Source organism: Vespula vulgaris, chromosome 1, assembly GCF_905475345.1.
Source record: "Vespula vulgaris chromosome 1, iyVesVulg1.1, whole genome shotgun sequence".
NCBI lineage: Eukaryota > Metazoa > Arthropoda > Insecta > Hymenoptera > Vespidae > Vespula > Vespula vulgaris.
In genome coordinates, this window is record NC_066586.1 from 4,489,593 (window position 1) to 4,504,625 (window position 15,033).

At 40.3% G+C, this 15,033-nt stretch overlaps 1 protein-coding gene across 5 annotated transcripts in view; it reads left to right on the top strand.

The window, feature by feature from the left end:
• The window catches only part of LOC127064829 (synaptogenesis protein syg-2-like), a 169,206-nt gene that overhangs the window by 126,491 nt on the left and 27,682 nt on the right, over positions 1-15,033 (top strand). For all 5 annotated transcript variants that reach the window (XM_050996433.1, XM_050996424.1, XM_050996444.1 and 2 more), the window contains 2 exons: positions 11,407-11,615; positions 14,583-14,693. In XM_050996433.1, coding sequence (XP_050852390.1) covers positions 11,407-11,615; positions 14,583-14,693 — 320 coding nt within the window. The remainder of the gene's footprint in view (positions 1-11,406; positions 11,616-14,582; positions 14,694-15,033) is intronic.

Consider the following 15,033-nt stretch of genomic DNA (forward strand, 5'->3'; position numbering starts at 1 on the left):
CGGTTGCGTTTCGCAACATCGCCCTCAGAGAGCATCGCCCTTTGAAAGTCGTCCTCGTAACGCCTATTAGCTTCGCCGTATTCGTCCGTCTGCAGACTGGCACAGCTTGCACGCTTGAACTTTTCCGTTCGCTCGGATTTTTATTCAATTTCCTGTCGGCGTCCCGAGTTTTCAGTAACCCAGCTAAAATATCATATCTTCTATTCCCTATCCAAAGTCGAAAAAGAGAATAACGGGGAACGTTAATTCCTTGAAAAATTTTTCGGACGATTCGAGAAAGGTTTTCTTTTTTGTCCGAACAAACCGAGCCTTATAAATATATCCAGAATGTGATGCTGAAAGAGAAATAATATTTGTCGGCATCGTTACCGTTCTCCGATGTAATCCAGAAGGTAAATAACATTACCGACGTTCATCGTTCGACTCTAGAGCACACTTCCGACTAATGCACAGGTCATGGATCCGCCTGCGTTGCGTCGTTCATGCATATTTATGAAACTCGGCTAGCCCGCCTGAAAATCGGTTCCCACGTGGAAAAACAATAAAAAGTGGACGGGTTCCGAGTACTAAAAGCACGGTCACGTCTCTCGCGAGACTATTCGTCTTTCTTCGTTTCTTAATTGTTTCGTTTAAAAATCGAAAGAAAAAGAGAGGAAATGCATTCTGTTCGCATCCATTCGTGCGGTTGATGTCGAGTCTCGTAATCGCAAGTTTATGAATGTACACGTATATCTATACCTTGAAAACCGACAGGAAACGATTAAACTCGCACGATTCACTTGAAAAGCGCATACTTCGCTGACACCTTTCCACAACGGAAGGATCGCGTGAATACGAGCTGTCCCGTCTGTCATTTCTCGCAACCCTTTTCGCTCCTCTTATAAAATCCTACGCTATATCTTACCGTGGTTAAACGTAATCGCCGGAGAAAGTTCTTATTTAAAGAAAGGAAAAAAAAAAGAAAAGGAAATGGAAAGTCAGTTAAAATCAGTCGAAATGAAAGAAGTTGTGAAATCGTCATCCGGTAAGAAGAAATGATGCAATCCGTTTGGCATATTTGTACGTACTCGGTCGCACATAACTAGACGAATGTTGAGATGGTGAAACGCATATTTTTCATAAAGCCAAAAGAGGGCAAAGCAAGCTCTCGCACTTTGCACTTGCGTAGCGTTAACTCTCTCTTTCTCTCTCTCTCTCTCTCTATCTTGTTCCCACGAGAGACTCCAAATGATGAAAGTTCCACGAACGCGCGTCGGCTGTTGTTAAATAAATTATCCGGCTTCTAATTACGTGAAAAATAGTGAAAACTGGAAGAGAGTCGTCCCAACCGCCGCCGGGAGCGTGTAAACAGGTCGGTCGGTGCTTGCCGACGGTGTGAGAGAGAGGAGGGGAAGGGCCAGAGAGAGAGAGAGAGAGAGAGAGAAAGAGAAAGAGGGAGAAAGAGAGAGAGAAAGAGAGAGAGAGAGAGAGAGAGAGAAAGGTAAAATGGAGTAAAGCGTAGGGAAAGAGGATGAGCGAGAGGGCAAAGAGGAAATAAGGGTGGAACGGTTGAAGCTCGAGGCAAAGGGAAGGATACTCGGTACCATTATAGTCGCGCTGTCCCAGGATCTTCTACATATTTCTCTGTACCAGATTCTCTACAGTTTTCCGTATAACGGCTTGGTGCGATTTGAATAAGACAAATGCCCTTCCTCCGTAACCGTCTTTCTTTCTTGTCTTTTCCATTCTCGAAGGATCTTTTTGCACATTAATAAATCGCTTCCAGCGTCCCAGGTGTCGTAGCTTACTCGTAACATTCGCTGGTACGTTCCATTGCTTCAAGATCGGTGCCCTAGTCGTTTTGTCTCTTATATTCGACATCCGATTAGTTCGCGACCGTCACAAGTGGCTGCAGGACGTTTCTAGGACGGTAAGGAAGATGAGCAGGAGGTTTGTGGTGAATTCGAGCCGCGGGCAAGGATGCCTTGACAGCGGTACCGGTGCTTGCCGTGCACTAGCTAGTTCATAATGAAAGCAATGTGTCTTCATTTAGTCGCTTGTTTCGCAGCAACGCTAGTAGGTATAGGAACGGTATAATGGAAGGTAACGCGCTGGATCTGCAGTAGGTTGCAGCCCAAGGTGGTGAATACATCCACGTACGTCCTCGTAGAAGATATCAGGGGCAAAAGAGAGGGGTGAGCGAGAGAAAGGGAGATAGAGAGAAAGAGGAGGGATAAGACTGAGTATGTGTGTGTGTATATTTGAGAGACAGACAGAGAGAGAGAGAGAGAGAGAGTACATTATACTACAGGTTAGTCGCATATAGCCAAGGGACAATGCTCTTGTCTCTACGGTACGCCTTGTTTGTTACGACTGGCTTCCTCCCCCTTCACGGCCGACGCGACCCTTCGTCGTCCACTACTCTCCGCTACCGCCACAGCCACAGCTACCACCGACACCGCAACCGACATTATACGCGACGCTACCTCCTCTTTAACCTCCCATTCTATCCACCGACGAAATCCATAAACCCCAAAGGAGTTACGAGTTGAGTTCGCGCCTCGCGAATCGACCAACATTGTCGATCTCTATTTAATATTATATGTTTAACCGAACGCTTTCGAAATCATCGATAAGTAATAGTCGTGATGGTAAATCGTTCGAAACGAAAGAGGAAAAATCTTGCCAGCGAAATGCGGAATGAATTGCGTACCTCGTTCAAATGGCACTTTGCATTCTTCCCTTCTCTCTCCTTTCCTTACTTTAGCTGGGTTTTCCTTCTATTCGATTCAACTTTTAATAACCGCTATCCATCTACGATGATTCTGAAACTCAACTCGGATAGAACGTCGTCCTGGTTCCCACAGAGAAATGAGAAATCGGAGAAGAACAACGATCCTTACTCTTTCTTTAAGAAGGCTTCGATTTCTTTTCCGAGTATTTCCATTCGCAATCACTTACGAATGACAGCGAAACTACAAGAAAATCGTGAAACCTCTTTCAAATGGAATCCTTACAACCGTCGGTTAATTTTTAATCATCTTATTAAAGAAATAAAGGAAAGATATAAAAAATTTGCAAGGTATGAATTTCTTTTGTGAAAAGATTTTACGAAAATTTGATAAAAGAAACTTTTACGTTCCAAGAACTTTTCTGTCACTCAGCGTCGTAAGCCTTATTCGTAAGCCACTTAAATAATATGCAAAATAATTTTACATAAGTAAATAGGTTTTACTTAACGTGTATAATATTTCCTTAATTGAAACTCATTAAGGCGAACCATTTTTACGATATTTTCTTGTATATATATATATATATATGTATATTAAAAAAAAAAAAAAAGAAAGAAAGAAAGAAAAAAAGAAAAAAGAGAAGAAAAAACCATCGCAATGGTAAACACTAATTCATTCGATAGTAAAATCTATTAACGATTCAATTACCGAGAAAGACTCCAATGTGGAACGAATAATTACATTTCAAACTACTAAACGATTTTCACGAATTAGTGTAACACTTATATACGTACATGCACACATAAATACATACATACCAGTACGTACATAAACATACAATGAGTATATTTAAACTTTGAATAATGAACTAAATGATTTTGTTGAAATTAGCTCAATAGAAACAATATTATACACCTACGCGGTATTGTTCTCTTTTAAAAAGTATTCGGGTCACATAATATAGATCTCTCTCGGTTCGGAAAAGAATAGGAAAAGTTTTCAAAAGATTACAGTCTGCGACCTGCGGGTCGATGAGGGTACACGAGAAGAGTTAATCGCGTTTTCGATTCTCCTTACGTTCGGATTACTCGCGTTCGTAGGGATCGACGCGGATTCCGAAGGTATTTCGATCGATGAAGAAGCTCGAAGGGCCACGTGCCGCTGTGTATTCGCGGTAATTTCAAAGTTTTCTTTCGTTTACGATGTGCGAAGGGCGGAATCCATCCATGTGGTTTCTACTGCTCCAAGAACGTCGCACTTCTTGACTCCTCGCCTCTCTTATCCACCAACTTGCCTGCCCCAGAAACGTGACTGATGGACGAGACTACACCCCTTGAATTTCTTTTCTTCGTTTTCCTTCCTTCTCTTTTTCCCTCTCTCTCTCTCGTTTTCTCTCTCTTTCTCTTTTCTTTTGCTCGAGCACGCCAGCATCGACAGCGAACTTTCAAGCGCTTTTACAACGTCATAAGCGGCAAATCTTTCGAAAGACGAGAGATAGATAGATAGATAGAGAGAGAAAGAAAGAGAAAGAGGAAGATACAAGAAGCCCGTTTCCTCTATCTTCCGAAACATCTTCGCTCTTTATTAATTCGACTCTCGACTCGAGGTATCTTAGATCTCGTTTGAAAGAGAAAAAGAAAGAGAGTGAGAAGAGGAGAGAGAGAGATAAAGGACAGAAGAGAGAATCGAAGAGAGGAAAGAGCACCATACTCCGAAAAGCGTTATTTTCAAGATGGAAGGTAGCGATGCAAAAGTAGGTATGAATAATGGACGTGGTAGTTGGTACTTGGTCTATCGTCGCTGACGGGAGAAAGAAAGAAATAGAGTAAGAGTAAGAGAAAAGAGAAATTGAGAGAAGGTGCAGAAAAGCAGTGGGGAAAGCAATAGGACGAGGGCGTGTCAGTGTAGGCAGAACGCGAGGTAGGGCGCGAGTTGCAAGCGCGAAGCAACACGAGAGAATAGGGAATGAGTTTGCAAATGAGCGGCTATAGGCACTCGTGATCGAAAATACAAGCGTGTGCTAAGAACGGCCACTTACCGTTAGTACGTGCGCTACCCTCGTCAAGTAGATATTTTTATTACCTCACGTAGCTGGATATAAGAGAACGGACAGGTGCGCACTTCTCACAACGGAGGCTAAGTGCCGCAAGGGCCGCATCGTGACGCTTTACTTTACCCTTTCCTTGCTACTTCGGCTCCCTTTGATTCTCCTAAGGCAAACATGGAGAAGAAAAAGTTACGAGTATGTATAATGATGTCTCTCTTTTATGACTCGCCGCGATAGCTATTACATTTTAAAGAGCGAAAGACATTACTACGGACATTTCTTCTTTTCTTTTATTCTATATTAACTCATTAAGAGAACATATCGAATATTAATAACCATATGTTTCAATCTCAACGACCATTTCTATCTCCATTGTCAAAGTTCGTAATATAATTAAATAGTAATCCAATTCCCTTGTCGTTTCCTTGACAATTTTCGAAGCACAAGAGTTCACGATAATTTTAATCAAAGATTCTACATTATATATAGATACACATACATGCATACATACATATATATATATATATATATATATATATATATATCATGACATGGACGATCTCGAGCATCTTTTGTAAGTAGAGAACGTCATGACCGTATCATTCGAGCCTTTCCACGGCCGGAACTTAAAGCACTAACGATTTTTGCAACTTCCGCTTTTCTCCGACTCGGACAACGATCTAGTCGACGTTTCGAGACCTAGTTTACAAACTATTACACCAGCAGCATTAATATTCAGTTGGCTCTTATCCGGCGACGCGACAAGAAAATGCATAATTCGTCCGGTACTCGTCGGCTGCTGCAGAAGTTTCGAGGCTCAAATGTCTCTCTCTCTCTCTCTCTCTCTCTCTCTCTCTCTCTCGCTCTCTCTCTCTTTATATCCCTGTCATTTTGTCTCTCTTCTTTAGACACGCACAGCTACTACCACCGTTTCCTTCTCATTTTCTCTCTCTCTCTCTCTCTTTTTCTCTCTTTCCCGGCGACGGTGCTACGCGATACGTAAAACGAGCCTCGAATTAATTACTGGCAAGAAGAGAAGGCTTAGATCCCTAGTGAACGAGGAAGTAGCAAGAGAAACAAAGTCGGAACGCGCTGGAATCGAGTCCGTTATCAAGTTGCGGCATGAGGCAACCAACGATCGAAATGCAAATCCTTCTTAAATTTCGGTCGTTAACGTAAAAGTTTTACGTTAGACTTTTTACCTAACACGTAACATTCCGGATTCATCGAAATATTCAGTTTGTTGAGAACACACCTAATGCGTCATTCAATCAGATACCTACGTTATAAGCATTCGATTTCATAATAATCAATACGCGAAGTACATATCAAATGTGATTAATCGGGATCGATCGATCGATCGATCGATATTGTTTAGTAATGTATATGCCATTAAATTCACACTATTCATCTGCGAAATTGATAATAAGGGTTAGAATTCATCTTGACGACCTCGTTTGCGGCCGACAAATAGAATTAGAGCTTAATTGAAAATCCAGGCATATAGTCGTGTATGTGATTACACATACATACGACACCGATGTGGTCGAAGAGAGCATCAAAGATCCTTTATCGACCCACGAACGTCTCGCTCTCGAATTAATGAGACTTACGTTCTTCGATAACGTTTCTCTCTCTCTCTCTCTCTCTCTCTCTCTTTCTGTGTGTCTCCCTTTATGTCTCTCTATTTCTATCTCTTTCTACCCAGGCTCGAAACTTCCTCGATTTTACGATCTTATACCCTCTTTCTGGCGGATATACTGCCACCGACGATGAAAGACTTATTTTCACGACGAATGAACATTTCTTTTGCATGAATACTTTTATAAAAATTGAAAAATCAATGAGAGGTCTATGAAACGTCTCTAGAAACTGTCTCGATGTCATAGAATAATCTGTCGATATCTCTTGATTATATCGCGTTTTGAAATGATTAACCTTTATAGATTTCTGTTCTGCTGGTTAAATTGTCTGTGACATTTTTAATTGATTCTTATTAAAGTGAAAAAGAAGCGTTTCTTTCTCTAATTTTATCAACGTTATTTCATAAAATGCGCTAATAAGTATCCATGAATAATTAAAGATATCTCTAAAAACATTAAGCTCGAATCAAATTAAAGTATCGCAATGATGTATTTTCAATTGTTCGCTCTGGCCTAATGAACAATATATTATTGAAAGGTTATCTTTAGTCACAAAATGCGAAAAAGTAAGACGAAATGAAGTAAAGCTGAGATGAAAATACCAAATCAAAATCCTGTTAGAATAATTACATACACGTAATCTACATACATATGCAATATATACTATGTATATGCTCGAATTCTCGTTATAATGCGAAATCGAGCAACGGAGAAGGTTTAATTGAAAATCCGGATAATAATCGTCGACGAAATTGTCGCGCTCAAAATCACATTTTCACCTAGATCCTGGAAGATACCGAATACAAACGATATACATATATTCGCTCTTTATCATGACACGATTCATTCGTATTGTTACTAATCCCAACGAATAGAGAAATTATTAAGAAGAAAAAATAAATGATAGACATAAAAAGGGAGAGAGAGAGAGAGAGAGAGAGAGAGCAAGAGAGAAAATAAAAGAAATGAAAAGAAAAGAAAGAATAAAAAGGAAAGAAAGTGCACGGTGAAAGGAACTTTTTCGATATCATCATATTTCTTAAGGAAGCCCGAAAGGATCGATGACGTTTTCAGCAATTTCAGCGAAATTAAATTGCGCTTACCGGCTCACCGAGAATCTAGCGAGGTACTTCTCCTATCTCGTCTCCTTTTACTATCAAGCCATTCGTAGAAAATCATCTCAGTCTTTTAAGTTTCGATCGAAATTATCGTACTCGTCCTAGGTTATAAAACGAGTGATTGCGGTACTCCCCTTTTTACCTCAACTATTTCTCTTTGAAATATAATAGATATTTCGTTTCCCGTTGCAACGAGAAATCGTAAGTTTAAAACCGTTCCCGTACGATGAAGTTACAACACGGTTCGAGGGTCTATCGTAGAATACTTGGAGCGTACGCGAACTTCATCGTCCGGTCCACGTAACAATGAACGCAAGTGTTCTTCGCGCCTCCTCTCACGTACGACGATAGCACGTGACCGTGCTCGCGAAAAGCGGTTTCCGGCGTTGGCTTTTCTATCTCCTCTCTCTTTCTCTCTCTCTCTCTCTCTATCTATCTATCTATCTATATAAATATATATATATATATATATCTTTCTATCTCTTTCTATCTCTTACCAACTCACATTCTCGAATACAACATCGATAGTAGCGGCTTCGAGGGAAGTCGAGTCACCGGTGGACGCATTACCGCGGCACGTGCCCGCGGTATTTCGTATTATACCGGCAAGCTAATTAACTTGGGGCTTTCGGTTATTAATCCGCGCCAAACCGCTGCAGCGCTGCAGACCAACCGACCGTCGTGGCAGAGAACCGAACCACACCTACGGTTGGACCGGCAGCAGCGCGGCTGCCATCGACCGGATGCGTCCCGTATCCTACGCAACGTTAACGTAACTTGACGAGAATTTCCGTTTAATAATACTACCCTAGGTTTCCTATCTATACCTGTTTCTCAACGAAAGTTTCCACCTTCTAACGATATATCCTCCATCTTACATTACCTCCAATTTGAAACGCAAATATGAATTAGAAGGATTGGTTTTTACGATCAATATTATTTTCCCTTTTTCCTCTCTGATATATATTTTTCATGTTCCATCTGAAAAAATATAGTAGGCTACTTTTACGATTCGTTGTTTATTTAATGACGAGACATGCATACGTATATTTTCATAATTTCCGCTACTTATGTTAATCCTGAACTTTACTTTTATTGAAATCTATATACTCTTCGAATATCTTTCACGTTATTCGATCTATAGTCTTGTACTTACTTATCTTCGTTATTTTTTCTTTCCTGTGATGAAAAAAGTACTTATATTTAAAAAAGAAAGGTATCTACATCTAAAAAAAGAAAATTATAAGTAACGATCATCGATTCTTTATGACCGTGAATTTCGCAGAAATTCGCCTGTTACTCGACCGGGCATTATAAATTCCCATATTACTTACGGCGTAAAGTCATAAAATTCATAACGACTCAGAGCGTCCTAATAACAATGAACGAGCAGAGAGTGTAGTGTGCAGACGTGTTACAGCATTCGTAGAAATTTACGACGAAACGTCGTACCCACTGCACCGTCCTACCAAACTGTTCCTACACATAAGCTTCAAACTTTCGACATAGTTGCCGAAATAGTATGAAAACATAGCCGAACTTTCCTTCTCAGTAAACTTTTTTTTACGCTATAAATTTGAGATCGTAAGGGAGAGAAGAGATATGAATAGAGATAAAGAGAAAAAATATTGCATATAGCCACTTTCATAAAGGAGTATATCGAAAAATTACTTTGAATCTAAAGACGTATTTGCCCTCGTTAAAGGTTTACGATCGATCTTCCCTTTTGCGGATATCGTAGATATCGTAAAACAAACTCGATGATCTCGTGGGTTAGTCTCTACGGTCACAGAGCAACCTCTTAATATTTTTATCGATAATGTTTTCTTTGAAACGAATGATGTGCTTTCGTGCAATCGTTTATTCCCTTTTTTCATCGTATAATCTCGTATAGCATGCATAGTTCCGTAGCTTCGTTTGATCTACGATTTCGAATTGCATCGTTATACCTGCCAATTTCGTATTTTGACTGACAACGGAACGAAGCAACGTGTCTACGACCCCGTAAGTAACAATCGAATAGCGTGTGCGTGGTTTATGCAGAGACTTCGATTGTACGCGACCCTTCTTGCGAATCTGTTTAGCCGGATTCAGTTTGACAAACGAATTGAACTTGTTAGTATAATGAGCATAAACAGATTCATCGAACACGCATCAGCCTTTCATCCTGACGATTCTACATCAAACGCTATCTAATTTCAAATCATATTCTACGTCGATCTCGCGGTATTTTGAGTCGTTTACGATCGTATCGAATCAGAAAATTACCCCTCGATCGTTCTTTCGTCCGTTCCCTTAAATGTCGGGAAAAAGGCTACGTCACGAGACGCTTTATAAGAGACATAATTAAGTACGATTCAAGTGAAACGTTCCCTTTCGTACAAAGTACACAATAGCGCGAACTAAATTCAGATCGTGTGCGGAGATGTCGCACTGTAATTAACCGCAGCAGCATGTGACAGGCGTAACCGCGTCTCGATGTGGACATCTAACCGCTAATCCGTTATACCTTGTTGTTTCGCATCGGAAGCCGTTAGCGCAACATCGAGATCCTTCCCAATATCGACGTTCAGATATCACCGCTATCGACTCGACTATGCTCGTTGCTCGACCGGAAGTATTCTAATATCGTTCATGTAATTGATTGCATTGATACAAGATCATTTTGCAAGTAACTAGCAAAGGGGTTTCCACGTTCGTTGATGCGTACTATAGACAGTTAACGAAATAGGATCGACCGTTGATGTATCGATAGAACGGTACGATTTGCGTCGTAGAAAATCGTACAAACGAAAAGGAGAAACTTATAGACGTCGCTCGAGAAAATAGAAAGATGCGAACGTAAGTACTCGTTGAGGATCGATTAATCGTTCGAACGAATTACAACAAACGCTTACGTTATACTGGATGGTTTCTAATCTACCTAATGATAATCCTGAATGGAGATACGCGTAGGACACAGCTAATTCAATGATAAGAAATCTTCGGCCGGACATTTCGAACGATACGCTTATGTACCTACATACGTCGGTAGATATAGCCGGAAGCAGACATTTACTAACAGGGCCGAGAAGCGTTCGACGTGTTTTCGGTCGCATATGGGAGAGCAAGCGATTTGGTAGACGCATCCTCGCTTACGTACATAGAAGCTTTGCCGTTTAGCCAATGTTACGTTCGTAATACAAGACGAGTATGCACCTAACACACGTATGGAACCGGTACGATCGGCACGACCGGCTCGTACGGCCTTCCGTTCGTTCGGCCTCTCGCGGTATTTCCGTGGACTGTGCCGGAAGCATCCTGAGTAAGAGCAAGTGGTCGTATCTGCGGTACCTCCAGTACGTTCCTATCTCCTGTTCCTCTATATGAGCCTCGTTCTCTTGTTACAAAGAACTTTACACAACCAAGTAGGCACAACCGAGAAACTTATAGTTAGGATCGAACCTCCTTTGACTACGACGACGACGACGACGATGATGATGATTATAATGATGATCGCGATAAAATTCAGGTGCCAAGACTCGAAGATGCTCAGATTATCAAACGACTCTCTTCTCCTTCTTCTTCTCTCTCTCTCTCTCTCTCTCTCTCTCTCACTTTATTATAACTCTGAGGATTTTCCTAAGGAAACTTAAGTCCGCCGCGTCGGCTTAATCCTACTGTTAATGAAACTTTGCGAGCGCGACAGCTTACTACTCCCTTCGATCGTCTTTTATTAAACGCCATCGTTGCTCCGTTATAACGTTCAACGTGACGAAGATTTGTTTTACGTAGAAACAATTGGAAGTTTTAACCATTTATTTTCTTTTACGTTTAGAGATAAGGTATTCGCACAAAGTAATTCTTTGTTTTTCTCTATCTTCCTTTCTTTCTCTCTCTCTTTTCAGTTACGATATGAGGGGAAAACATTCGGAGAAGGCATCGCATTGGAAGAACAAGGAACATTTGAACGAGTTCACGCACTTTCGAATGAATACTGATCCAGCTATGCTAGTCATCAGTGACGTCGAGGAAAAGGACGAGGGAGATTATAGATGTCGAGTGGATTTCACCAAGAGTCCCACGAGAAACTCAAGGATTTATCTGACTATCATTGGTAAGTACTTACTCGTGTGTGTGTGTGTGTGTGTCTGTATGTGTACCAACCTATTTCTACAAATATACGTGACATCCATTTAACGACATTTTGCGAGTACGTACTTATCTACTTATATTTATATAGGAAAAAAGAAAAAAAGATGAAAAAGAGAAAGAAAAAGAGAAAAACATAGCAACGTGCATCGTATCCTTTTTGAAATTCATAACGATCTCGTGGAAGAGGCAGCTCGCGATAATAATCTCCTGCAACATGTTGGCTGCGTATTCGCACCCTCCTTACGACGTTTTATCAGGGTAGCCACGTGCCGGTGTTGTAAGTACGCGGAAGCCGCGCCATTTTTCCGGGACATTAAACCCATACCGGCGCTCGTACCTTCCCATCCTTGCGCACACCAATATCATCTTCTCTTATCCACATCCTCTACCCCTCATCTCAGAAGCATTTCTTTCTCCTTTAAAAAACTTGTGGAAATAAACAGCTGTTTCGCCGCACACAATCCGCAACATTGCTCTCCGATCTCGATTTTTCCACATTAGGATAGTATTATCTTCTTTTACTTTTTTTCAGAGTCATTACGCTTCTATGTAATATAATGTACATATATATTTATAGAGAGGAGGGGGAGGAAGCATATAAATACACCGAATGTGTGAAATACATCGGTAAGGACGACTCGTTAAAGAGATATCGCGATACATCGATTGTAGCCTCATGAGGGGATAACGATTTGCATATCGAATTTATCTACATTTAACTACGTGTATAGATTAACGGAACATTTAATTGGTTAGCGTATCAATGCAAGGAGCGACAGTAATGCTTATTGTCATAATACATCTACGGTATGGGAATTCGCACGGGCAGCACAAACCACGATTTATGTGGAAATTCGGCCAATAGGAAGCCTCGCATAGTTCGCATAGTTTAGTGTGTAATCCATGTACCTGAACCTCTAGTACGTGTGTGCGGTATTGTACTCGACATATTCTCCATATATAAATATATATACACGCATATATGTATGATACATAAAGATATATGTGTTATATATACGTATATATATATACATACATGTACGCTGTTACATACTTCTATATATAAATAAATATATTATACATAGGTATATATATATATATACTTATACACATGCACATATTCGCTTTTGCGATACGAATTGTTTTCTCTATATTCTATACGATTTATACGCGAGAGCGTACATACGATACACTTTATATCCTCCATTGTATTGGGTTAGGTCGTTCACATTGTTCCCAATTCAAAAGTATAATCGTAATGGTAGCGGAAACATGAAAGGTAAAGGTATACGGACCAATTTCCGAAAGTGAAAAAGCGAAGTGCTGGATCAAAGGAGAAAAGAAGAAAAATTGATGGCAAAGTAAACGATAACGCTTTCTTTCGGTTACCGTTCTCTCTCAATTTTGTTCTCGTATCGTTAGATCGGATATTACGGATAACGTGAAGGTAATTTTTTGTTGGTCCAAATGGCTCTTACGATACCGACACGATCCACCTAAAAGTCTTTTTGAGGGTAAAGAAATGAAAGAAAAGAAGCTCTTTATTATAGCACGTCTATAAATTTAATCCGGCCTTTATGTACTATCGGGAAAAACGTTAATATCGACTCGTATACGGAAATTACTATTTCTCTCAAGGTTGAACCGTTTCGTGATATTAATAGAAATGAATGAAATGTTTGTAATTAAACTAATGTTTCTTATTTTTCATGAATGATTAGATCTCACTATTTCGCTCTCTCATTCGACCTTTTAAACGACACGAATATTACGAGTTTATCGACTTAATAATTAGCTGTGTATTTTCGGAATACATTCTACTCGATGCTTAAATCATTGGATTTAATGCATATGTAATTCAATAACGATAAAACCCTCTCAATTCTCAATTTCTCAAAGCGCTTTGCTCCCCATCGAATGTACTGTCGTCAACAAAGTTTATTTTTAAATCCCAAAACTCGTCTATCCCGATGATTCCAATCGAACTATCTATTTCAGCTTACGTCGATTCTCCATTCTTTGTACGTTCGTTTGCTCGGGATGCGATAATTTTCAATTCTATTCAATGGCTAAATGTTCTTTAGCAATGGCGGCGACTAAGCCGATTAACGGAGTTCTCGGCTGAGCATAATTCCAACTCCGCTTCTCTTGATTTTTTTTTCAGTGTTTACGTCGCTTTAGAGAGAGGCTTTGCTTTGTGTTTACAAAGGGAATTTCTACGTACCAACCTATTTCTTTACACAAGGTCGCACGTGTATGATCGCGTTTACATCGGTATTATGATCTTTTATCGCTACTATCTAAAGCCTTACGCTTCGATGTAATAATTACTCTTTCGTGTAATCGAGTATCGTTACGTTTTAGTTGCTCTCCATCTCACACTCTCGTATCCAGTTCTCGTTCGTACAATATGCGACTCGTGAAACGGATAACGGAACAAAACGACGAATAGGAGTAGCATTTCGTAATGGTCGATTCTACGACGGCAAAATCACGATGCAGAATACCAAAGGATTTAACGTTTCCCGGCAGTGCGACAAAATCGATGATTCGTCGTAGCTCTCCTTGTCACATTATACCGACAAATATCTCACTGCTCCTTCGTAATGCCGTATAATATTCGAACAAATCTAGCGGGAGTCTTCCGGCGGTACAAAATACTGCCATATCCGTTCCCTGATCGGCGATATTTTCGCGTCGCAATGCCCCGTCGGCGTTCGGCTTCTTACTGGACGAAGAAACGAAGGAACTATTGCTTCCTTTAGTCCGTCCGTCCTTCAATATGTAGTAAATAAATAAATTCGTGAAGACTTACCTCGCGTGTATTTGTATACAGTACGTAGAGAAAAAGTTTTTCAAAACGTTTCGTAATAATAAACTCGAGATGAATTAATTTGTAATGTTGTTATCTTTCTGTTTTCTTTTTCAGTACCACCGCACAAGCCAAACATCATCGACGAACGTGGGAAAACTGTATCGACCGTGGCCGGACCATACGAGGAAGGCGGCGATATGAAGTTAACGTGCTTAGTATCAGGAGGTACGTTGAAATAGATTTTGTTTACATCTTCATATAAGAAGGTATTAAAAGTAACGATAAAAAAATAACGCGATACGATCGAGCGTTTCATCGTGGTTGCGTCTTATTAAACATTCTTTTAAAGCCCTTGCAAAAAGTCGGATCCATTAAGATAAATCTTCAAAGAAAGTAGCCAAAGCGAAGCAAGACCGGTCGTAGAGCACGCAGCTCGACTCATCTTGCGCTTCGCTTTGCTCATCGACTCATTCTACCTTCTTTTGGTTCCGCTTGGTTTTAGTTCGTTCTGGCTTATCTTCCCTCTATTATATTTTAATATCTGGCCGAGCGCTACGTCTGAAAG